This window comes from Salmo salar, chromosome ssa13 (assembly GCF_905237065.1).
Source record: "Salmo salar chromosome ssa13, Ssal_v3.1, whole genome shotgun sequence".
Taxonomy (NCBI): Eukaryota; Metazoa; Chordata; class Actinopteri; order Salmoniformes; family Salmonidae; genus Salmo; species Salmo salar.
The window spans coordinates 772501-795793 of record NC_059454.1 but is presented as its reverse complement, the minus strand read 5'-3'; the positions used below and the strand labels follow the sequence as shown (position 1 = coordinate 795793).

Genomic DNA, 23293 nt, shown 5'->3' with positions numbered 1-23293 from the left:
TTATAGTGGTAGTATGGTACTAGTTATAGTGGTAGTATGGTATTAGTTATAGTGGTAGTTATGGTATTAGTTATAGTGGTAGTATGGTATTAGTTATAGTGGTGGTATGGTATTAGTTATAGTGGTAGTAAGGTATTAGTTATAGTGGTAGTATGGTATTAGTTATAGTGGTAGTATGGTATTAGTTATAGTGGTAGTATGGTATTAGTTATAGTGGTAGTAAGGTATTAGTTATAGTGGTAGTATGGTATTAGTTATAGTGGTAGTTATAGTTGTAGTATGATATTAGTTATAGTGGTAGTATGGTATTAGTTATAGTGGTAGTTATAGTGGTAGTATGGTATTAGTTATAGTGGTAGTATGGTATTAGTTATAGTGGTAGTTATAGTGGTAGTATGGTATTAGTTATAGTGGTAGTAAGGTATTAATTATAGTGGTAGTTATAGTGGTAGTATGGTATTAGTTATAGTGGTAGTATGGTGTTAGTTATAGTGGTAGTATGGTATTAGTTATAGTGGTAGTATGGTATTAGTTATAGTGGTAGTATGGTATTAGTTATAGTGGTAGTCTGGTATTAGTTATAGTGGTAGTCTGGTATTAGTTATAGTTGTAGTTATTGTGGTAGTTATAGTGGAAGTTATAGTGGTAGTATGGTATTAGTTAAAGTGGTAGTATGGTATTAATTATCGTGGTAGTTATAGTGGTAGTATGGTATTAGTTATAGTGGTAGTTATTGTGGTAGTTATGGTATTAGTTATAGTGGTAGTATGGTATTAGTTATAGTGGTAGTATGGTATTAGTTATAGTTGTAGTAAGGTATTAGTTATAGTGGTAGTAAGGTATTAGTTATAGTGGTAGTCTGGTATTAGTTATAGTGGTAGTCTGGTATTAGTTATAGTGGGAGTAAGGTATTAGTTATAGTGGTAGTATGGTATTAGTTACAGTGGTAGTATTGTATTAGTTATAGTTGTAGTACGTTATTAGTTATAGTGGTAGTACGTTATTAGTTATAGTGGTAGTACGGTATTAGTTATAGTGGTAGTAAGGTATTAGTTATAGTGGTGGTATTGTATTAGTTATAGTGCTAGTATGGTATTAGTTATAGTGGTAGTAAGGTATTGGTTATAGTGGTAGTTATACTGGCAGTATGGTATTAGTTATAGTGGTAGTTATAGTGGTAGTAAGATATTAGTTATAGTGGTAGTATGGTATTAGTTATAGTGGTAGTTATAGTGGTAGAAAGGTATTAGTTATAGTGGTAGTATGGTATTAATTATAGTGGTAGTAAGGTATTAGTTATAGTGGTAGTTATAGTGGTAGTATTGTATTAGTTATAGTGGTAGTAAGGTATTAGTTATAGTGGTATTATGGTATTAGTTATAGTGGTAGTATGGTATTAGTTATAGTGGTAGTATGGTATTAGTTATAGTAGTAGTATGGTGGTAGGTATAGTGGTAGTATGGTGGTAGTTATAGTGGTAGTATGGTATTAGTTATAGTGGTAGTTATAGTGCTAGTATGGTATTAGTTATAGTGGTAGTTATAGTGTTAGTAAGGTATTAGTTATAGTGGTAGTATGGTAGTAGTTACAGTGGTAGTAAGGTATTATTTATAGTGGTAGTTATAGTGGTAGTATGGTATTAGTTATAGTGGTAGTAAGGTATTAGTTATAGTGGTAGTATGGTATTAGTTATAGTGGTAGTTATAGTGGTAGAATGGTATTAGTTATAGTGGTAGTATGGTATTAGTTATAGTGGTAGTTATAGTGGTAGTATGGTGGTAGTTATAGTGGTAGTATGGTATTAGTTATAGTGGTAGTATGGTATTAGTTATAGTGGTAGTATGGTATTAGTTATAGTGGTAGTTATAGTGGTTGTAAGGTATTAGTTATAGTGGTAGTATGGTATTAGTTATAGTGGTAGTATGGTATTAGTTATAGTGGTAGTATGGTATTAGTTATAGTGGTAGTATGGTATTAGTTATAGTGGTAGTATGGTATTAGTTATAGTGGTAGTTATAGTGGTAGTATGGCATTAGTTATAGTGGTAGTATGGTATTAGTTATAGTGGTAGTATGTTATTAGTTATAGTGGTAGTAAGGTATTAGTTATAGTGGTAGTATGGTATTAGTTATAGTGGTAGTTATAGTGGTAGTATGGTATTAGTTATGGTGGTAGTTATGGTGGTAGTATTCTATTAGTTATAGCCTTACTAAGGTATTAGTTAGTGGTAGTTGTAGCATTAGTAAGTTATTAGTTATATAAAGTCTAATCTAATTTTATTTGTCACATGCGCGAATACAACATTTGTAGACCTTACAGTGAAATGGTGACTTGCAAGCCATTAACCAACAATGCAGTTTTAAGAAAAATAAGTGTTAAGTAAAAAATAACAAATAATTAAAGAGTAGCAGAAAAATAACAATACCAAGGTTATTTACAGGGGGTACTAGTACAGAGTCAATATGTGGGGGTACAGGTTAGTTGAGGTAATATGTACATGTAGGTAGAGTTAAAGTGACTATGCATAGATAATAAACAGAGAGTAGCAGCAGTGTAAAGGGTGGTGGGGGGGGACAATGCAAATAGTCTGGGTAGCCATTTGATTGGATGTTCAGGAGTCTTTTGGCTTGGGGGTAGAAGCTTTTTAGAAGCCTTTTGGACCTTGACTTACTTGGTGCTCCGGTACCGCTTGCCATGCCGTGGCTGGAGTGGCTGGAGGATGGCTAGGGTGGCTGGAGTCTTTTTCGGGCCTTCCTCTGACACCGCCTGGAATAGAGTTCCTGGATGGCAGGAAGCTTGGCCCCAGTGATGTACTGTGCTGTGTACACCACCCTAGGTAGTGCCTTGCGGTCGGAGGCTGAGCAGTTACCATACCAGGCAGTGATGCAACCAGTCAGCATGTTCTCGATGGTGCAGCTGTAGAACTTTTTGAAGATCTGAGGACCGATGCCAAATCTTTTAAATCTCCTTAGGGGAAATAGGCTTGTCGTGCCCTCTTCACGATTGTCTTGGTGTGCTTGGATCATGATAGTTTGTTCATGTGGACACCAAGGAACTTGAAGCATTCAACCTGGTCCATTAGATCCCTGTAAATGAGAATGGGGGCGTCCTCGGTCCCTGTAGTCCATAATCCATCTCCTTTGTCTTGATCACGTTGAGGGAGAGTTTGTTGTCCTTTCACCACACTGTCACGTCTCTGACCTCCTCCCTATAGGCTGTCTCGTCGTTGTCGGTGATCAGGCCTACCACTGTTGTGTCATCGGCAAACTTAATGATGGTGTTGGAGTCGTGCCTGGCCACGCAGTCATGGGGTACAGGAGGGGACTAAGCACACACCCCTGAGGGGCCCCAGTGTTGAGGATCAGCGTTGCAGATGTGTTGTTGCCTACCCTTACCACCTGGAGGCGGCCCGTCAGGAAGTCCAGGATCCAGTTGCAGAGGGAGGTGTTTATTCCCAGGGTCCTTAGCTTAGTGATGAGCTTTGTGGGCAGCATGGTGTTGAACGCTGAGCTGTAGTCAATGAATAGCATTCTCACATAAGTGTTCGTTTTGTCCAGGTGGGCAAGGGCAGTGCAATAGAAATTGCATCATCTGTTGGGTCAGAATGCAAATTGGAGTAGGTCTAGGGTTTCTGGGATAACGGTGTTGATGTGTGAGCCATGACCTGCCTTTCAAAGCACTTTATGGATACAAATGTGAGTGCTATGGGTCGGTAGTCATTTAGGCAGGTTACCTTAGTCCCTGTGCCAAAGAACACTATGGTGGTCTGCTTGAAACATGTTGGTATTACAGACTTAGTCAGGTTGAAAATGTCATTGAAGACACTTGCCAGTTGGTCAGTACATGGTCGGAGTACACGTCCTGGTAATCCGTCTGGCCCTGCGAATGTTTATTTATTTTTTATATTTAACCTTTATTTAACTAGGCAAGTCAGTTAAGAACAAATTCTTATTTACAATGACGGCCTAGGAGCAGTGGGTTAACTGTCTTGTTCAGGGGCAGAACAACAGATTTCTACCTTGTCAGCTCGGGGATTCAATCTAGCAACCTTTCGGTTACTGGCCCAACGCTCCAACCACTAGGCTACCTGCCGCCCCATGTTGACCTGTTTAAAGGTCTTACTCACATCAGCTACGGAGAGCGTGATCACACAGTTGTCCGGAACAGCTGATGCTCTCATGCATGCTTCAGTGTTGCTTGCCTCGAAGTGAGCATAGAAGTAATTTAGCTTATCTGGTAGGCTTGTGTCACTGGGCAGCTTGCAGCTGTGCTTCCCTTTGTAGTCTGTAATAGATTGCAAGCTCTGCCACATCCGACGAGCGTCGGAGCTGGTGTAGTACGACTCGATCTCAGTTCTGTATTGAAGCTTTGCCTGATTGATGGTTCGTCAGAGGGCAGAGTGTGATTTCTTATAAGCTTCCGGGTTAGAGTCCCGCTGCTTGAAAGCGGCAGCTCAACCCTTTAGCTCAGTGCGGATGTTGCCTGTAATCCATGGCTTCTGGTTGGGGTATGTCCGTACAGTCACTGTGGGGATGACGTCATCGATGAACTAATTGATGAAGCCAGTGACTAATGTGGTGTACAATGCAATGGGAAGAATCCCGGAACATATTCCAGTCTGTGCTAGCAAAACAGTCCTGTAGCTTAGCATCTGCATCATCTGACCACTTCTTAATTGACCGAGTAACTGGTGCTTCCTGCTTTAGTTTTTCCTTGTAAGCAGGAATCAGCAGGATAGAACTATGGTCAGATTTGCCAAATGGAGGGCGAGGGAGAGCTTTGTACGTGTCTCTGTGTGTGGAGTAAAGGTGGTTTAGAGTTTTTTTTTCTCCAATGGTTGCACATTTAACATGCTGGTAAAAAAAATGAGGTAAAACAGATTTAAGTTTCCCTGCATAAAATTCCCCGGCCACTAGGAGCGCCGCCTCTGGATGAGAGTTTCCTGTTTGCTTATGGCCGTATACAGCTCATTGAATGTGTTCTTATTGGCAGCATCGGTTAGGTGGTAAATAGACAGCTACGAAGATTATAGATGAAAACTGTCATGGTAAATAGTGTGGTCTACAGCTTATCATGAGATACTCTACCTCAGGCGAGCAAAACCTCGAGACTTCCTTACTATTAGATTTCGTGTACCAACTTGTTTACAAATATACACAGACCACCACCCTTGTCTTATCGGAGGCAGCTGTTCTATCTTGCCGATGGATCGAAAACCCAGCCAGCCGTAGGTTATCCATGTTGTCGTTCAGCCACAACTCAGTGAAACATAAGATATTACAGTTTTTAATGTCCCGTTGGTCGGATATACATGATCGTAGTTCATCTATTTTGTTATCCAATGATTGTACGTTGGCTAATAGGACTGATGTTAAAGGCAAATTACCCACTCACCGTCATATCCTTACAAGGCACACCGACCTACATCCCCGAAATCTCAGTCTCTTTCTCCTGGAAATGACAGGGATGAGGGCCTTGTCGGGTGTCTGAAATAAATCCTTTCGCGTCCGACTCGTTAAAGAAAAATAATTTTCCAGTTTGAGGTGAGTAATCGCTGTCCTGATATCTAGAAGCTCTTTTCGGTAATAAGAGACGGTAGCAGAAACTTTATGTACAAAATAAGTTACAAATAACACAAAAAACACACACAATAGCACAGTTGGTTAGGAGATCGTAAAACGGCAGCCATCTCCTCCAGCACCGTTTTGGTAGTTATGGAGGTAGTTATGGAGGTAGTTATAGAGGTAGTTATAGAAGTTGTTATAGAGGTAGTTATAGAGGTAGTTATAGAGGTAGTTATAGGGGTAGTTATAGGGGTAGTTATAGCATTAGTATAATGGTAGTTATAGCGGTAGTTATAGCGGTGGTCTGGGACGTGCTACCTGTCCCAGACCTGCTGGAACCCTGACCTATTCACCGGACGTGCTACCTGTCCCAGACCTGCTGTTTTCAACTCTCTAGAGACAGCAGGAGCGGTAGAGATGCTCTCAAAGATCGGCTATGAAAAAGCCAACTGACACTTACTCTTGTGTTACTGACTTGTTGCACCCTCGACAACTACAATGATTATTATTATTTGACAATGCTGGTCATTTATGAACATTTGAACATCTAGACCATGTGCTGTTATAATCTCCACCCGGCACAGCCAGAAGAGGACTGGCCACCCCTCATAGCCTGGTTCCTCTCTAGGTTTCTTCCTAGGTTTTGGCCTTTCTAGGGAGTTTTTCCTAGCCACCGTGCTTCTACACCTGCATTGCTTGCTGTTTGGGGTTTTAGGCTGGGTTTCTGTACAGCACTTTGAGATATCAGCTGATGTAAGAAGGGCTATATAAATAAATTTGATTTGAAATTTGATTTGATTATAGAGGTAGTTATAGAGGTAGTTATAGAGGTAGTTATAGCATTAGTATAATGGTAGTCGTAGCGGTAGTCGTAGCGGTAGTCGTAGCGGTAGTTATAGTGGTAGTTATAGTGGTAGTATAATGGTAGTTATAGAGGTAGTTATAGAGGTAGTTATAGAGGTAGTTATAGCATTAGTATAATGGTAGTTATAGTGGTAGTAAAATGGTAGTTATAGTGGTAGTTATAGTGGTAGTTATAGTGGTAGTTGTAGCGGTAGTTGTAGCATTAGTATGGTATTAGTTATAGTGGTATTTATAGCATTAGTATAATGGTAGTTATAGTGGTATTTATAGCATTAGTATAATGGTAGTTATAGAGGTAGTTATAGTGGTAGTTATAACATTAGTATAGAGGTAGTTATAGCATTAGTATAGAGGTAGTTATAGAGGTAGTTATAGAGGTAGTTATAGAGGTAGTTATAGAGGTAGTATAATGGTAGTTAGAGGTAGTTAGCGGTAGTTAGAGGTAGTTAGCGGTAGTTATAGCGGTAGTTATAGCATTAGTATAATGGTAGTTATAGAGGTAGAGGTAGTGGTAGTTGTAGTGGTAGTCGTAGCGGTAGTCGTAGTGGTAGTTATAGTGGTAGTTATAGTGGTAGTTACAGTGGTAGTTATAGCATTAGTATAATGGTAGTTATAGAGATAGTTATAGAGGTAGTTATAGAGGTAGTTATAGAGGTAGTTATAGCATTAGTATAATGGTAGTTATAGTGGTAGTAATAGAGGTAGTTATAATGGTAGTTATAGTGGTAGTTATAATGGTAGTTGTAGCATTAGCATGGTATAAGTTATAGTGGTATTTATAGCATTAGTATAATGGTAGTTATAGTGGTATTTATAGCATTAGTATAATGGTAGTTATAGAGGTAGTTATAGTGGTAGTTATAGCATTAGTATAATGGTAGTATAATGGTAGTTATAGAGGTAGTTGTAGCGGTAGTTGTAGCGGTAGTTGTAGCATTAGTATGGTATTAGTTATAGTGGTAGTTATAGCATTAGTATAATGGTAGTTATAGTGGTATTTATAGCATTAGTATAATGGTAGTTGTAGTGGTAGTTATAGCATTAGTATAATGGTAGTTATAGTGGTAGTTATAGCATTAGTATAATGGTAGTTATAGCGGTATTTATAGCATTAGTATAATGGTAGTTATAGTGGTATTTATAGCATTAGTATAGAGGTAGTTATAGAGGTAGTTATAGAGGTAGTTATAGAGGTAGTATAATGGTAGTTATAGTGGTATTTATAGCATTAGTATAGTGGTAGTTATTGTGTTATAGTGTTTTCTCATTAATCTACAGAACCCAGTAATGACAAAGCAAAAATATTCAGACCCTTTACTCAGTACTTTGTTGAAGCACCTTTGGCAGCGATTACAGCCTCGAGTATTATTGGTTATGACGCTACAAGCTTGGTACACTTGGTATTTGTGTGTGCCTTTCTGTGTGCCTTTCCAAATCATGTCCAGTCATGATTTGGAAAACGTTCCTTTTCCCTAGAATTGTTAGCTGGGCAGAACCTCAGTAGATGCCTACTGGTGCCTCACCAGAGTACTATATTAGAGTGGGGATCCACTGGTGCCTCACCAGAGTACTATATTAGAGGGGGGATCCACTGGTGCCTCACCAGAGTACTATATTAGAGGGGGGATCCACTGGTGCCTCACCAGAGTACTATATTAGAGGGGGGATCCACTGGTGCCTCACCAGAGTACTGTAAGAGAGGATCCACTGGTGCCTCACCAGAGTACTATATTAGAGAGGATCCACTGGTGCCTCACCAGAGTACTGGTAGAGAGGATCCACTGGTGCCTCACCAGAGTACTATATTAGAGAGGATCCACTGGTGCCTCACCAGAGTACTATATTAGAGGGGGGATCCACTGGTGCCTCACCAGAGTACTATATTAGAGGGGGGATCCACTGGTGCCTCACCAGAGTACTATATTAGAGGGGGGATCCACTGGTGCCTCACCAGAGTACTATATTAGAGGGGGATCCACTGGTGCCTCACCAGAGTACTATATTAGAGGGGATCCACTGGTGCCTCACCAGAGTACTATATTAGAGGGGGGATCCACTGTGTGTGATAGTGTTTAGCAAACCTTCATTGATAAGAGGGATCTTTTCTTCTTTCTACATCAGAAGCCTCGTCCTTGACTTGAACCAGCAACCTGGCAGATACAAGACCAGGAGACCAGTCAACTCACTAGTTTCTACGCCGTAAAGTTGGGGACCTCTTTGACTGTTGTAACGATGCCGGGAGAAACGCGTGCCACCATGGACGGGACCTGCCAGGCTCTGTGCAAAACCCTGGTCTCTCAGAACGGGATCCAGAGAGACACGGCTGACATCTCCAAGTCTGTCCTCTACACATCACTGATGGGGCTGCTACTGGTTGTAGACAAAGAGGTGAGTGTTCACACCTACCTACCTGCCTACCTTCCTGCCTGCCTACCTACCCATCTACCTACCTACCTACCTACCTACCTACCTACCTGATGGGGCTACTGTTGAGGTTTGCAGGCTTTAGTTCCAGCAATTACATTCCTGGTTGTGAGTTGAATCAGCAGCTGATGAGCAGTCGATCAATGAGAGAGAGCTAATGACTCATTGATGAGCCAAATGCTAGTTTGGAACAAAATCCTGCTGCACCTTGTGGTCGTATTGACAGGCATTAGGAGATAAGGTGGTAAAGAAACACAGAACACAGCATAGAAGCCCCACAGGTACCGTAGCAAGCCCCACAGGTACCGTAGCCAGCCCCGCAGGTACCGTAGCCAGCCCCGCCGGTACCGTAGCCAGCCCCGCCGGTACCGTAGCCAGCCCCGCCGGTACCGTAGCCAGCCCCGCAGGTACCGTAGCCAGCCCCGCAGGTACCGTAGCCAGCCCCGCAGGTACCGTAGCCAGCTCCACAGGTACCGTCTCTAACCCTGCCACAGGTACCGTCTCTAACCCTGCCACAGGTACCGTCTCTAACCCTGCCACAGGTACCGTCTCTCACCCTGCCACAGGTACCGTCTCTAACCCTGCCACAGGTACCGTCTCTAACCCTGCCACAGGTACCGTCTCTAACCCTGCCACAGGTACCGTCTCTAACCCTGCCACAGGTACCGTCTCTAACCCTGCCAGCAGGTACCGTCTCTAACCCTGCCACAGGTACCGTCTCTAACCCTGCCACAGGTACCGTCTCTAACCCTGCCAGCAGGTACCGTCTCTAACCCTGCCAGCAGGTACCGTCTCTAACCCTGCCAGCAGGTACCGTCTCTAACCCTGCCAGCAGGTACCGTCTCTAACCCTGCCAGCAGGTACCGTCTCTACCCCTGCCAGCAGGTACCGTCTCTAACCCTGCCACAGGTACCGTCTCTAACCCTGCCACAGGTACCGTCTCTAACCCTGCCAGCAGGTACCGTCTCTAACCCTGTCAGCAGGTACCGTCTCTAACCCCGTCAGCAGGTACCGTCTCTAACCCCGCCAGCAGGTACCGTCTCTAACCCCGCCAGCAGGTACCGTCTCTAACCCCGCCAGCAGGTACCGTCTCTAACCCCGCCAGCAGGTACCGTCTCTAACCCCGTCAGCAGGTACCGTCTCTAACCCCGTCAGCAGGTACCGTCTCTAACCCCGTCAGCAGGTACCGTCTCTAACCCCGTCAGCAGGTACCGTCTCTAACCCCGTCAGCAGGTACCGTCTCTAACCCCGTCAGCAGGTACCGTCTCTAACCCTGTCAGCAGTGTTCCCTGTGTGTAATAGGATAAACGGTGTGGCCTCCTCTCTGAGCCTAATCCTCACCCTAACCAGATAAACAGGCTTAATCTGGCTCACACACACACACATTCCCATAAGACATACTCAAAATGACATCACTCACAGAAAAGGGAACTAACAAAGAAAATCACTTTGACAACTGAACCAAATCAGAAAGGGGTTTCAAAAGGAGTTCTGAATGTTGGCAAGGTCTCTAGGAAGAGGTTTTAAATGACACCCATCATGGATTCCCACTAGGAAGGGGTTTTAAAAGACACCCACCATGGATTCCCACTAGGAAGAGGTTTTAAACGACACACACCATGGATTCCCACTAGGAAGGGGTTTTAAATGACACCCACCATGGATTCCCACTAGGAAGGGGTTCTGAAAGACACACACCATGGATTCCCACTAGGAAGGGGTTCTGAAAGACACACACCATGGATTCCCACTAGGAAGGGGTTCTAAAAGACACCCACCATGGATTCCCACTAGGAAGGGGTTTTAAACGACACCCACCATGGATTCCCACTAGGAAGGGGTTCTAAAAGACACCCACCATGGATTCCCACTAGGAAGGGATTTCTAAAAGACACCCACCATGGATTCCCACTAGGAAGGGGTTTTAAATTACAAAAAAAGCAACACTACAACTTAGGATAGGGAGTAAAAAGAATATGGAGGAAAAACAGAGGAAACACCGAAACTTTACATTGTTTCAAACTAAAACGGTTGACCTGGAACTCGCAGCTCAGCTTACGTGAGGTATAGTTCTCCCAACATTTCCTTTCCGACTGATAAACTGGGTCAGCAGCTCTTATAATCCAGCTGGGCCAGTACAGGTGTTACACATCCTGAATAATGAGGTAACTCTGGGCCAGGTGTTACACATTCTGACTGAAGAGGTGACTCTCTGGGCCAGGTGTAACGCATCCTGACTAACGAGGTGACTCTCTGGGCCAGGTGTGACACATCCTGACTGAAGAGGTGACTCTCTGGGCCAGGTGTGACACATCCTGACTGAAGAGGTGACTCTCTGGGCCAGGTGTGACACATCCTGACTGAAGAGGTGACTCTCTGGGCCAGGTGTGACACATCCTGACTAACGAGGTGACTCTCTGGGCCAGGTAAAACGCATTCTGACTAACAAGGTGACTCTCTGGGCCAGGTCTCTCTAGTACACAGACACACATGGGGGTGATGCCTGTAACAACCCACAGACCGACAACCATATGCCAGTTCAGCTCTGACTGTCCTTTCACCTCAGCTCTGACTGTCCCTTTCACCTCAGCTCTGACTGTCCCTTTCACCTCAGCTCTGACTGTCCCTTTCACCTCAGCTCTGACTTCATCTGAATCTCCTCCACAGAAAGAAAAGCTCAAGGTTGGGAGTGGAAGAGTCGGCCTTCGTAACGTAGGAAACACGGTAAGTCCGTGTGTTTGACGTGTCGTGTGTTTGACGTGTCGTGTGTGTGTCAGGGCGGGGGAATTTTGGGAAATTGGAAGGTTAAAGGGTAGGTAACATAAACGTAACCACATGTAACATATGAAACTGCATTAGTATACGCATCAAAAGTCCCAATGCAAAGTTACACTTCACTTTGACATTTTTGTTTTTTTGTTAAAAACTTAAAACCGATCAGAATGCCAGATATGATGTAATATGGAGGATCTGGCAGGTGTAATGTAAACTCAAACAGAAATAACTTCAAATGTAGAACTTCAAATTAAACAATCCTTTGCACTCATGACTATTGGTTTCAATTAGATTTTCAGCCAACTTACTAGCGAATACTTAAATGTATTGTTACAAAACTTTGCAAGGTTGCTAGCCAACTAGCCTGTTAACGTTAGCCCTACCAGCGTGCTAATGTTATGTTAGCACTGACCCTTATTGATAATGGCGCCAGTGGGGGAGAGCTGCCGTTTTACGTGCTCCTAACCAACTGTGCTTTTTTGTTATTTCGCATTGTTCGTAAATTGTTTTGTACATAATATTGCTGCTACCGTCTCTTATGACAGAAAATAACTTCTGGATATCAGAACAGCGATTACTCACCTCGAACTGGACAAATATTTGTTCTTTAACGAGTCTGACGTGAAGGATATACTGCTTTGTCGAGACAAGTCCCAAATCCCCATCACCGCATGAAGAAAAGATGGGGAGAGAAGAATAGGGTTCCTTGTAAGAATTTGCAGAGAAGTAGGTAAACCACCACTACCCTCTGTATTATTGGCCAACGTTCAATCATTGGAAAACAAACTGGACGATCAACGATTTAAGACTATCCTACCCAACGGCACATTAAAAACTGTAATATCTTATTGTAACGCACGCCTCTTGGAGAAGGGAACAGCAACACCCTGCTACACTCAACTCCCCGTGGAGTGGAAGGTATGTGACTGGAGGTGCGTGTAACATAATGGGGGCTCATCCGGGATAATTAAACCCACCTACCCCTGCTGCTCTGAGCTCTCTGTGGTTAGTGATTGAGGTGGTAGGTTGTGAGTTTAGATGACTGGTTTAGTTTATGTGTGTTCAGTAGGCTGCATTGTACAAAATGGCTGCCTCAGCAGTCTCCCAGGTAATTGAAGTGCCCACTGTTGATCGTTTGGTGGGGTTGCGGAAAGTAGACCTTTTCGCTATAGTTGACCATTATGGACTCTTTATCCCTGAGAAAGCCCTAAAGGCTGAGCTTTTGGTGCAAGTCAGGGAGGGTTTAATGAGAGAACAAATTTTCTCGTTGAAAGATGAGGAGAGGGAGGCTTCAGGAGAGGAGACGGGTAGACCTTCCGATGCCAAGTCGGAGGACGGCGCGGAGGAAGGGGTTGCTCCTACCCCCTTTACATTGCCCCGATTTGACCCTTTATCTACTGCTTCGGGCCGTTCAGACGGGACCGCTAGGCTAAAGGTGAGGCTGGCCCATTTGGAAATGGAGCAAAAAAGATAAAGAGAGACAGATGAAGTTCAATTTAGAAATTAGGAAAATGAAAATCGACAAGGAGGTGAGGATGCGACAACTGGGAGCTAGACGCTGGCTCCAGTGTGACTCCACCAGCTGCTCATCATCAAGCCCACTTCGATGTGAGTAAAAATATTGCGTTAGTCCCTCCGTTTCGGGAGTCGAAAGTTGATTCCTATTTCTCCGCTTTTGAGCGTGTGGCCGCTGCGCTGCATTGGCCACTCGAGGTTTGGCAGCTCCCGTTGCAATGTAAATTGTCTGGGGAAGTAGTAGCTGCTCTCTCCCTGGAAGATAGTTTAAACAACCGTGTTGCGGGCTTATGAGTTGGTGCCTGAAGCTTATAGGCAGTGCTTCAGGAACCACAAAAAACCCTCACTGTACTTTTTGTTGAGTTTACAAGGGCTCTCTGTTTAATCGCTGGTGTTCAGCCAGCAAAGCTAACACCTTTGCTGATATTCGGGAGTTGATGCTGTTGGAGGATTTTAAAAGCAACCTCCCTGATTGAATTGTAGTTCATTTAAATGAACAGAAAGTGGCGACATTGACCCAGGCAGCAGTGTTGGCAGATGAGAAAGCTTTGACACACAAGACTGTCTTTGGTGCGCCTAGTTTTGAAGGCCAAACGATTACGTCATCAGTGCCTCGTTCGGGTCGCTTTTCCTCCGACCCTATAAGCCTTCACACGAAATCCGTGAATGTTTTTACTGTCACCAAAAGGGTCACGTGATTGTGGACTGCCCAGTTTTGAAAAAGAAACCGAAACAGTCCCTGTTACCATCCCCTAAATTGAAAAGCGTGGATTTAGTCCAGTCTTTGGCTCGTCCGTTGACCCGAGTTATTGATTCAGCATTTGAAAAAACGGATCCGGTCTATTCTCCGTTTTATCTCTGCCGGCTGTGTTTCCTTAACTGGCGAAAAAGCTGATCAAAAGCCCATACAAATCTTACGAGACACCGGGGCGGCGCAGTCAGTAATCGTTACTGATGCATTTCCCTGATCTCCTGAAACGTATTGTGGCTCGCATGTCATATTACAGGGTGTAGAGATAAAAACCGTACCTGTACCATTATACTGAGTCCACTTAGTGCCAGTAAAAGCAGTCACATTGCTACTAGGGAACGATATCGCTGGTGGTAACGTCACTCCTGTGTTAGAAGTAGTAGACAACCCATAAATCAAAACTACAGATGATAAATTGGTTCAAGCATTTCCCCATGTTTTTCCTGCCTGTGTGTTAACGAGGGCAAAATCTCGTAAGCTGGGAGATGTGGTGGATTTGGATAGTTCCATTTTTGATAATGTTGAGGTAGAAGATAATGCACCGAGTATTCCTTCTGCAAGGCCAACAGTTTTTACGGGAGTAAAAACCAAGGTAAGGGAAAGCGAAATCGCACCTCAATTCCATGACATTCTTTTGTCTGTCACCCCCGAGAAGGTGATTGAATGTCAAAAGGGAGACACCAGTCTTCGCAAGTGTTTTGCTTCGGTAATTTCCACTGAGGAAGCTAAAACTAGGGAGACCGCCTACTTTATGGAAGCAGGAGTTTTGATGCGTAAATGGGCAGCTCATGACACCATTAGTGACTGGAGTGAAGTGTGTCAAGTGGTTGGTTCCTACACCTTTCCAACAGCAGGTGCTGTCACTCGCCCATGACCAGGCGAGTGAGCCTAGCCAGCCTAGCCAACCACCACAGACTCAACACAACTAAAACATACTGTAACCGCAGATCAAAAGCAAAGTCAAACTTTTAAAAGAGTGCAGGCTGAGTTAGCTACCAAAGCGAGGGGGAGGTAGGTGCTTCATCTGGCCAATGGAGAGTCGGGGAAATCCAATATAGATAGATTCCAGATGTCAGTCAACTAGCGTGCTAGCACTAAGCAAAGGTGCAAAAGTTACATAACTCCCGTAGCTTCCTTCACAGAGAACATGCCGAAAAAAAGTTGACAAAACAAAAAGGAGAACAGACAAGCTACTACACTTCAATTTGAGCAAGCAGGAAGGCATCAGAGTCTGCCGTGCCAACGGGTCCCCACTAGATAACACACCCACAAAGTCCATGAAGAGCATGAGGTTGCTGCATGGCTGCACGTGCCCCCATCTGTTCATTGTTTACGTCGCACTTCCTCGTAATTGGTAGATGCTAGCTCACCACCGCTAACACTTGCAGGTCTGGGATGTAATTACATGCTAGCTTGACCTAGCTAACTAGCTAGCATACGAACTCGGTTGCACAGAGTAGATTCTCCATATGACATTTAGAAAAAGGTGCATTGTGGGTAGTTTAGATGATATCCAGTAATAAGTTAATAAATACTTTATGTAATAACCCAAAAACTGAACTATGTTTGTAGTTTAGGTAACCAGACGGTGACTACAACTAACGTTAAAAACCTCTACGGGATCGGTGTCCCTATACCGGGACGAATGATGCTTACGTGCACTAATGTGACTAGAATGATGCTGTAAGTAACAACCAACTTTCCAGGACATAGACATGTCTTATATGGTTAGAAAGCTTAAATTCTTGTTAATCTAACTGCACTGTTCAATTTACAGTAGCTATTACAGTGAAATAATACCATGCTATTGTTTGAGGAGAGTGCACAACAACAACACAAAATGTATCACGACAACAGGTTTGATACATTCACCTCTGAAGGTAAATAATGTACTTACATTCAGTAATCTTGCTCTGATTTGTCATCCTGGGGGTCCCAGAGATAAAATGTAGCATAGTTTAGTTTCATAAAATCCATTTGTTCATTGGATATATTTAAATGTAGGAACTGGGGTCTACAGTTTGACCCCACTGCTGTCTCTGTCTCCACACCCACCTCGTCCGGCCATCTAGATGTGAGAAAGTTAGTTTATAAGCTAATGATCCATCATGTATGACGTTCCTGGGAGTGTGTAAAATTAAATGTTTTATTATCATTTTTTGTATGTTCTCTATAGTTATGTACTTGAAAATGTATAAATTGACCAATTCGGCACATTTGGGCAGACTTGATACAAAATACGCTTCACTGGATCAATCTGAAACTTTGCACACACTGCTAAATTGCACCTAAACTGCAATATTATATTATGGCCTTTCTCTTGCATTTCAAAGATGATGGAAGAATATTTTTTTTTGAAAACTCATGTTTATTATATTTTACCAGATTCTTTTTATTTATTTTTTATTTTATTTAACCAGGCAAGGACAAATTCTTATTTACAATGACGGCCTACAGTAGATCTAATGTATTAAATTCTCTTACATCTCCCACATTTCCACAAACTACAAAGTGTTTCCTTTCAAATGGTATCAAGAATATACATATTCTTGCTTCATGGCCTGAGCTACAGGCAGTTAGATTTGGGTATGTCATTATAAGTGAAAATTGGAAAAAAAGGGTCGGATCCTTAAGAGGTTTTATGTTACTAAATCTTTGACCACACTGTGTTACTTTGGTGAGTAAGAACTAATACTTTTCTCTCGCTCTCTCTCTCTCGCTCTCTCGCTCTCTCTCTCGCTCCCCCGTCTCTCTCTCTCTCTCTCCCCATCTCTCTCTCTCTCTCTCTCCCCGTCTCTCTCTCTCTCCCCGTCTCTCTCTCTCGCCCCGTCTCTCTCTCTCGCCCCGTCTCTCTCTCTCTCTCCCCGTCTCTCTTTCTCTCTCTCTCAGTGTTTTCTGAATGCGGTGGTACAGTGTCTATCTCACACCAGAGGTCTGAGGGACTACTGTCTGGTCAAAGCCTACAGACAGGAGATGTGCAGTAGAGAGGAACCACAACTCATGGAGGGTGAGAACGGGCGAATACTATCAACCTTTTCCTTTTGTCTTTCTCTTTCCTCTCTTCCAACGTTTCTGTTCTCTAACCTCTCCCACCCAGCGTTCTCCCAGGTACTGTTGGGTCTCTGGGATGTGAACGAAGAAAACCATAACACAGAAGTGAATCCTGGGAAGTTCTACAGCATCTTCAAAGACGCCGTGCCTTACTTCAGCGGATACAGGTAGGTGTGTGCAGGGCCGGCCCTGGGCATAAATGATTCAGTCTGGTCACCACTTCCTGTTCAGCATTTGAACAATACAAGGTGCACATTTCAACATGTGGTCGTGCATCAGCAGTTTTCCTCTTGTGTCAGTCACTGACAGTCACTGACAGTCACTCAATTAGCCAACATTTGTTTTTAGATTGGTAAGTTAGTCAAGCGGCCAGCTATCTAAACTGTGCTCTACCAACTGAGCCACAGTCTTCCCTGTGGCTCAGTTGGTAGAGCATGGTGTTTTGCAACGCCAGCATGGTGTTTGCAACGCCAGGGTTGTGGAGTTTGATTCCCACGGGGGGGCCAGTACGAAGAGGGGAAAAAAAATGCATGAAATGAAATGTATGCATCCACTACTGTAAGTCGCTCTGGATAAGAGCGTCTGCTAAATGACTAAAATGTAAATGTAAACTTGTAGTAATCATTGCCGAATGACCGCCCGGGCATGAAGGGCACGTGCCCAGGGGGCCTGACCTTCAGGGGGCATCCCATTGATTTTGTTAGTCATTTTCACTCAGATACTATAATGACATGGCTTAAGTCATGGAAAAATTTGTAGAATTAAAAAACAATTCTCCACACCATGGCAAAATGTGTAAAACCTCAGGAAATTATCTGAATAACTGACATTTCTTCACCCCATGGCAAAATTATTAGATTTGCGTATAATTAGTTATACAATCGCTAAATGTTCTCTATGCCCCATGACAAAATGTGTAGAATTAATAAAGGAAATTAACTTTAAAACAAAAATATCTTTAAAAGACCAAATCTTGTCTAGGGCTCCCAAAAGAATAGATCCGGCCGTGTGTGTGCACGTGCGAAAGTGTTGTAATGCAGTGAGAACATCTCTACTTCCTTCCAGTCAACAGGATGCTCAAGAGTTTCTGAGGTTCTTATTGGACAGGCTTCACTGTGAGATCAACCGCCGGCCGTACGTCCGGCTCGCCAGCCTGGAGCCTGAACCCAAATGCACCACAGTCAGGTACAGAGACATGGAAAAGTCAAAATGCACTAAAGACCACCTAATGACCTACTGAGGCAAGATTCAACCTCTAGTCCTAAATATAAACGTTCCACCTTCTTTCTAACGCTCTCTCCTTTTTCTCTGTTCTCTTTTTTTTTCTTTCCCTACCTCGCTCTCTCTCAGAATTGACGAGCAGGCGTCTGCAATGTGGAAGAGACACCTGGAGAGGGACGACAGTAAGATCGTAGGTGAGCATGAAGAGATTTGGAGTTGCTGATCACATCAAAGTATTGTAACCTTTTTATTTCTTAAGATTTTAGTTTATTGTTATCATAATCTATTCCTCTCAAATCCCTTCTCAGATCTGTTTACAGGTCAGCTGCGTAGTTCTCTCCACTGCTCTGTGTGTTCTCACTACTCCACCTGCTTCGACGTCTTCTGTGACCTGTCTCTACCCATCCCTAAGAGGAGTGCGGCAGGGGGCGGGTCTCTGAGGGAGTGTCTTGATCTGTTCACACAGGAAGAGAACCTGGACGAGGAGAACGCACCCGTAAGACAACACTGTATTTTTCAGTGTTTTCCGGAAGTACTAAACAGTTGATAATACCCGGCTACTTATTCCACTTCGTTAACTAGGCCGACTGAATAAAGTCAATCTCCTAAATCCCTTCGCTATTCATAAATCCAACAACATAGTTGTTATGTCCATGGTATCTCATCGAGACAGTAAACCAAATATCTTGGTTTGTATTTTCCTAGTATTCGAAGGCCATATCGAGACCTGCCGGTGACCGCTAAAGCGACTTGTCAGTGTAGCCTAGTGATGAGTTGGGTTGTTCGGGAACAAAGCAATAGGGTCCAGCTGTTGACATCATCTCTCAGGGCAGTCATCTCTCAGGGCAGTCATCTCTCAGGGTCTCTATGCTGTCACCTGCTGATAGGTCATTTCTCAGTGCATCTCAGGAAAATTGAGGGTGTCGAAAGGAGTGTATATTTGGAAAGGAACCATATAAGGAGAAGTGGGGGTTTCCAAAGGAACCATATAAGGAGAAGTGGGGGTTTCTAAAATAACCATATTAGGAGAACTGGGTGTTTCCAAAGGAACCATATAAAGAGAAGTCATGGCTACCGGTAGGGAACGTTCCAGACGCTCGCTACCGGTAGGGAACCTTCCAGACGCTCGCTACCGGTAGGGAACGTTCCAGACGCTCGCTACCGGTAGGGAACGTTCCAGACGAGTTCCAGATGAGTGAAGACTTTTTTGTTGTTGTTGCAGAACTGGAATTCTTTTACTGTTATCTCTGCCGACCATGACTAGCATCCGATAACCTAAACGACGTCTTGAGTGGCGCCTCTCGAAACCCCCATTTTTTAAAATTTAATTTAATTTTACCTTTATTTTACCAGGTGGCCAGTTGAGAACAAGTTATCCTTTACAACTGCGACCTGGCCAAGATAAAGCAAAGCAGTGCGAACACAAACAACAACAACGGAATAAACAAATATACAGTCAATAACACAATAGAACAGTCTATATACAGTGTGTGCAAATGAGGTAAGATTAGGGAGGTAAGGCAATAAATAGGCCGTAGTGGCGAAGTAATTACAATTGAGCAATTAAACACTAGAATGATAGATGTGCAGGAGATGAATGTGCAAGTAGAGATACTGGGGTGCAAAGGAACAAAAAAACAAAATGCGGATGAGGTAGTTGAATGGGCTATTTACAGATGTGCTATGGACAGGTGGGATGTTCTGTGAGCTGCTCTGACAGCTGATGCTTAAAGTTAGTGAGGGAGATATGGGTCTCCAGCTTCAGTGATTTTTGCAATTCGTTCCAGTCATTGGCAGCAGAGAACTGCCAAACATACCCTAGTAAAACTGACTATCCTACCGATCCTTGACTTCGGCGATGTCATTTACAAAATAGCCTCCAACACTCTACTCAACAAATTGGATGCAGTCTATCACAGCGCCACCATTTTGTCACCAAAGCCCCATATACTACCCACCACTGCAACCTGTACGCTCTCGTTGGCTGGCCCTCGCTTCATACTCGTCACCAAACCCACTGGCTCCAGGTCATCTATAAGTCTCTGTTAGGTAAAGCCCTGCCTTGTCTCAGCTCACTGGTCACCATAGCAGCACCCACCCGTAGCACGTGTTCCAGCAGGTATATTTCACTGGTCACCCCCAAAGCCAATTCCTCCTTGTTTAATTGCTATATTGTAATTACTTCGCCACCATGGCCTATTTATTGCCTTTACCTCCCTTATCCTACCTCATTTGCACACACTGTATACATACTTTTCTATTGTATTATTGACTGTATGTTTGTTTACTCCATGTGTAACTCTGTGTTGTTGTTTGTGTCACACTGCTTTGCTTTATCTTGGCCAGGTCGCAGTTGTAAATGAGAACTTGTTCTCAACTAGCCTACCTGGTTAAATAAAGGTGAAATACAAAACGGGAAAAAAAACTGTAAGGAAAGGCGGCCAAAGGAGGAATTGGCTTTTGGGGATGACCAGTGAGATATACCTGCTGGAGCGCGTGCTACGGATGGGTGTTGCCATGGTGACCAGTGAGCTGAGATAAGGCCGGGGCTTTACCTAGCAGAGACTTATAATTCTATTTATATTGTTCCTTTCTAAACGTCCACTCCTTTCGACACCCCCACTTTTCCTGAGAGATGACCTATCAGCAGCATAGAGATGACCTATCAGCAGCATAGAGACCCTGAGAGATGACCTATCAGCAGCATAGAGACCCCTGAGAGATGACATCCGGCTGGACCCCTCTCGAAACAAAGGCTTTTTTTTTTGAACGGATCTTTTAGGTAAAACGGAACCGAATCGCATCGGCGTGAGAGCGGTTCAATTGGCTCCCTAATTTGCATACTAATAGGCTACGACTTTTTTGGGGGGGGCGTTTTATCTGCAGATAAATTATGAAAACATTTTGAAAGATGTTGAATCGTCACTGTAGGAACAATAGGCATTGGACAGAGAGCCTCATTCTGGTCCAAAATATGATATAAGAAAACAGATGAAAGGATTTATAAGCTAATGTCATGATACTTATAGTAGTATTAAAGATATGGATATAGGCCTACTGATTTGATTAAAGTGTCCACCATGTGGTAGTCAACTGCTGTTTTCTGTGTAACAGAGGCCATAACACCTGCTTCATTCATCAATCATACCCACAGGTCTATTCCTGCACTTTTTTGTTTTTTAAACAATTTTCCTGCAATTCTATATTGTTCCTCAACAGGGAATCCATGTAAATATAACAGAACACAACCTTTTGCCACAATAAGCTAAATTGAAAGAGTACACTCGATTTTGTTTTTTTGCAACAAATTAAATTCAAACGGTAGACGACTATTTTTTCTGACCAAATTACTAATCTACTGCCTTCCCTGTCAGGAGAACGGGCGGGATATTTATGAGTCACAGAGGTTGGTAGGGTTTCAGACCTGTCAATCAATCACTGTGGATGTCCTGACAATCCCACCCACGATGATCCATTTACAGGCCTAACTGTTAAAGGAATAGTTCACCCAAATTACAAAATGAAACATTGCTTTCCTTACTCCAAGTGTCCAAATCAGCAGAACCAATATAATACACAATTTGAAAAACAAATATTGTGGCAATTCATATCTTGCTGTAAAACTGTTAATATGACTTTATTCTCAAGAGAAGACGGGTTTAAATGTTTAAAAATATTTCCTTCCATAGAAAACAGACCTGATCATATAGGCTAGTAAAAGGTGGGCAATTCAAAGCTGTGTTTATTAGGGTGAGTGTAACCGATGTGAAATGGCTAGCTAGTTAGCGGTGGTGCGCGCTAATAGCGTTTCAATCGGGTGACTTCACTCGCTCTGCGACCGTGAAGTAGTTGTTCCCCTTTGCTCTGCAAGGGCCGTGGCTTTTGTGGCGCGATGGGTAACGATGCTTCCTGGGTGACTGTTGTCTGTGTGCAGAGGGTCCCTAGTTCAAGCCCAGGTTGGGGCGAGGAGAGGGACGGAAGCAAGACTGTTAAATTGCCAAAAAGCATGACATCAATCATCCCCCCGAGGACTGGAGTTGCCCACCCATGAGACGATAGCCATAACAACTTACAACACGCTGAATTCATACATTTTAATTGAATACCTTACTTATTATGACCAATCTGGGAGGTAAAGTCGTTAAAGTATTCAATCATTTATCTGTGTATTTCGGGTTGGAATCAAGGCATTAGAATGTACCAGAGGACACCAACATAGAGCTCCTTCTGCAACAAAATGAAATGCCAGTGGGCATCCACCTCTGGACCTCCCCAGTCAGGGGGCATGCACCTCTGGACCTCCCCAGTCAGGGGGCATGCACCTCTGGACCTCCCCAGTCAGGGGGCATGCACCTCTGGACCTCCCCAGCCAGGGGGGCATGCACCTCTGGACCTCCCCAGCCAGGGGGGCATGTACCTCTGGACCTCCCCAGCCAGGGGGGCATGCACCTCTGGACCTCCCCAACCAGGGGGGCATGCACCTCTGGACCTCCCCAGCCAGGGGGGCATGCACCTCTGGACCTCCCCAGCCAGGGGGGCATGCACCTCTGGACCTCCCCAGCCAGGGGGGCATGCACCTCTGGACCTCCCCAGCCAGGGGGGCATCCACCTCTGGACCTCCCCAGCCAGGGGGCATCCACCTCTGGACCTCCCCAGTCAGTCAAGACAGTATTCATGTTGGATGGAGATTGGAATATCAAAACTCTAGCCTGTGACATTGTTCTTTCATTCGGTGTGTATTTTAAGTGTGTGTGTGTGTGTGTTGCAGATGTGCGAGCGTTGTAACAGACGTACGGAGAGCACCAAGAGACTGACCATCCAGAGATTCCCACAGGTCATCGTCATGCGTATCCTTAGTAACGCTAACTTAGCAACACTTCCTCATCTACCTACCTCATCTGCAGTAATGGTGATGTCGAAGACCTTAACAACGGTGTATTAGATCTGAACCGGTTTGCCATGTCGCGGTATATGGTGTGTAAGAGTACAGTGTGTGTCTCCTTCCCTCTGACGAGCCTGGATATGGGGCCCTACGGACCGGTCGACTGTGGTAATCTCCCTCTCTCTCCGTCTCTCTCTCTCTCTCTCTGTCTGTCTCTCCCTCTCTGTCTGTCTCTCCCTCTCTCTC

At 43.9% G+C, this 23293-nt stretch overlaps 1 protein-coding gene across 1 annotated transcript in view; it reads left to right on the top strand.

Moving 5' to 3' along the window:
* usp21 (ubiquitin specific peptidase 21) overlaps positions 1 to 23293 on the top strand; it is a 56776-nt gene that overhangs the window by 10761 nt on the left and 22722 nt on the right. The window contains exons 2-10 of the mRNA XM_014134222.2: positions 8550 to 8816; positions 11520 to 11576; positions 16783 to 16900; positions 16991 to 17111; positions 18010 to 18129; positions 18295 to 18359; positions 18474 to 18661; positions 22934 to 23012; positions 23108 to 23215. Coding sequence (XP_013989697.1) covers positions 8661 to 8816; positions 11520 to 11576; positions 16783 to 16900; positions 16991 to 17111; positions 18010 to 18129; positions 18295 to 18359; positions 18474 to 18661; positions 22934 to 23012; positions 23108 to 23215 — 1012 coding nt within the window. The 5' untranslated portion in view covers positions 8550 to 8660. The remainder of the gene's footprint in view (positions 1 to 8549; positions 8817 to 11519; positions 11577 to 16782; positions 16901 to 16990; positions 17112 to 18009; positions 18130 to 18294; positions 18360 to 18473; positions 18662 to 22933; positions 23013 to 23107; positions 23216 to 23293) is intronic.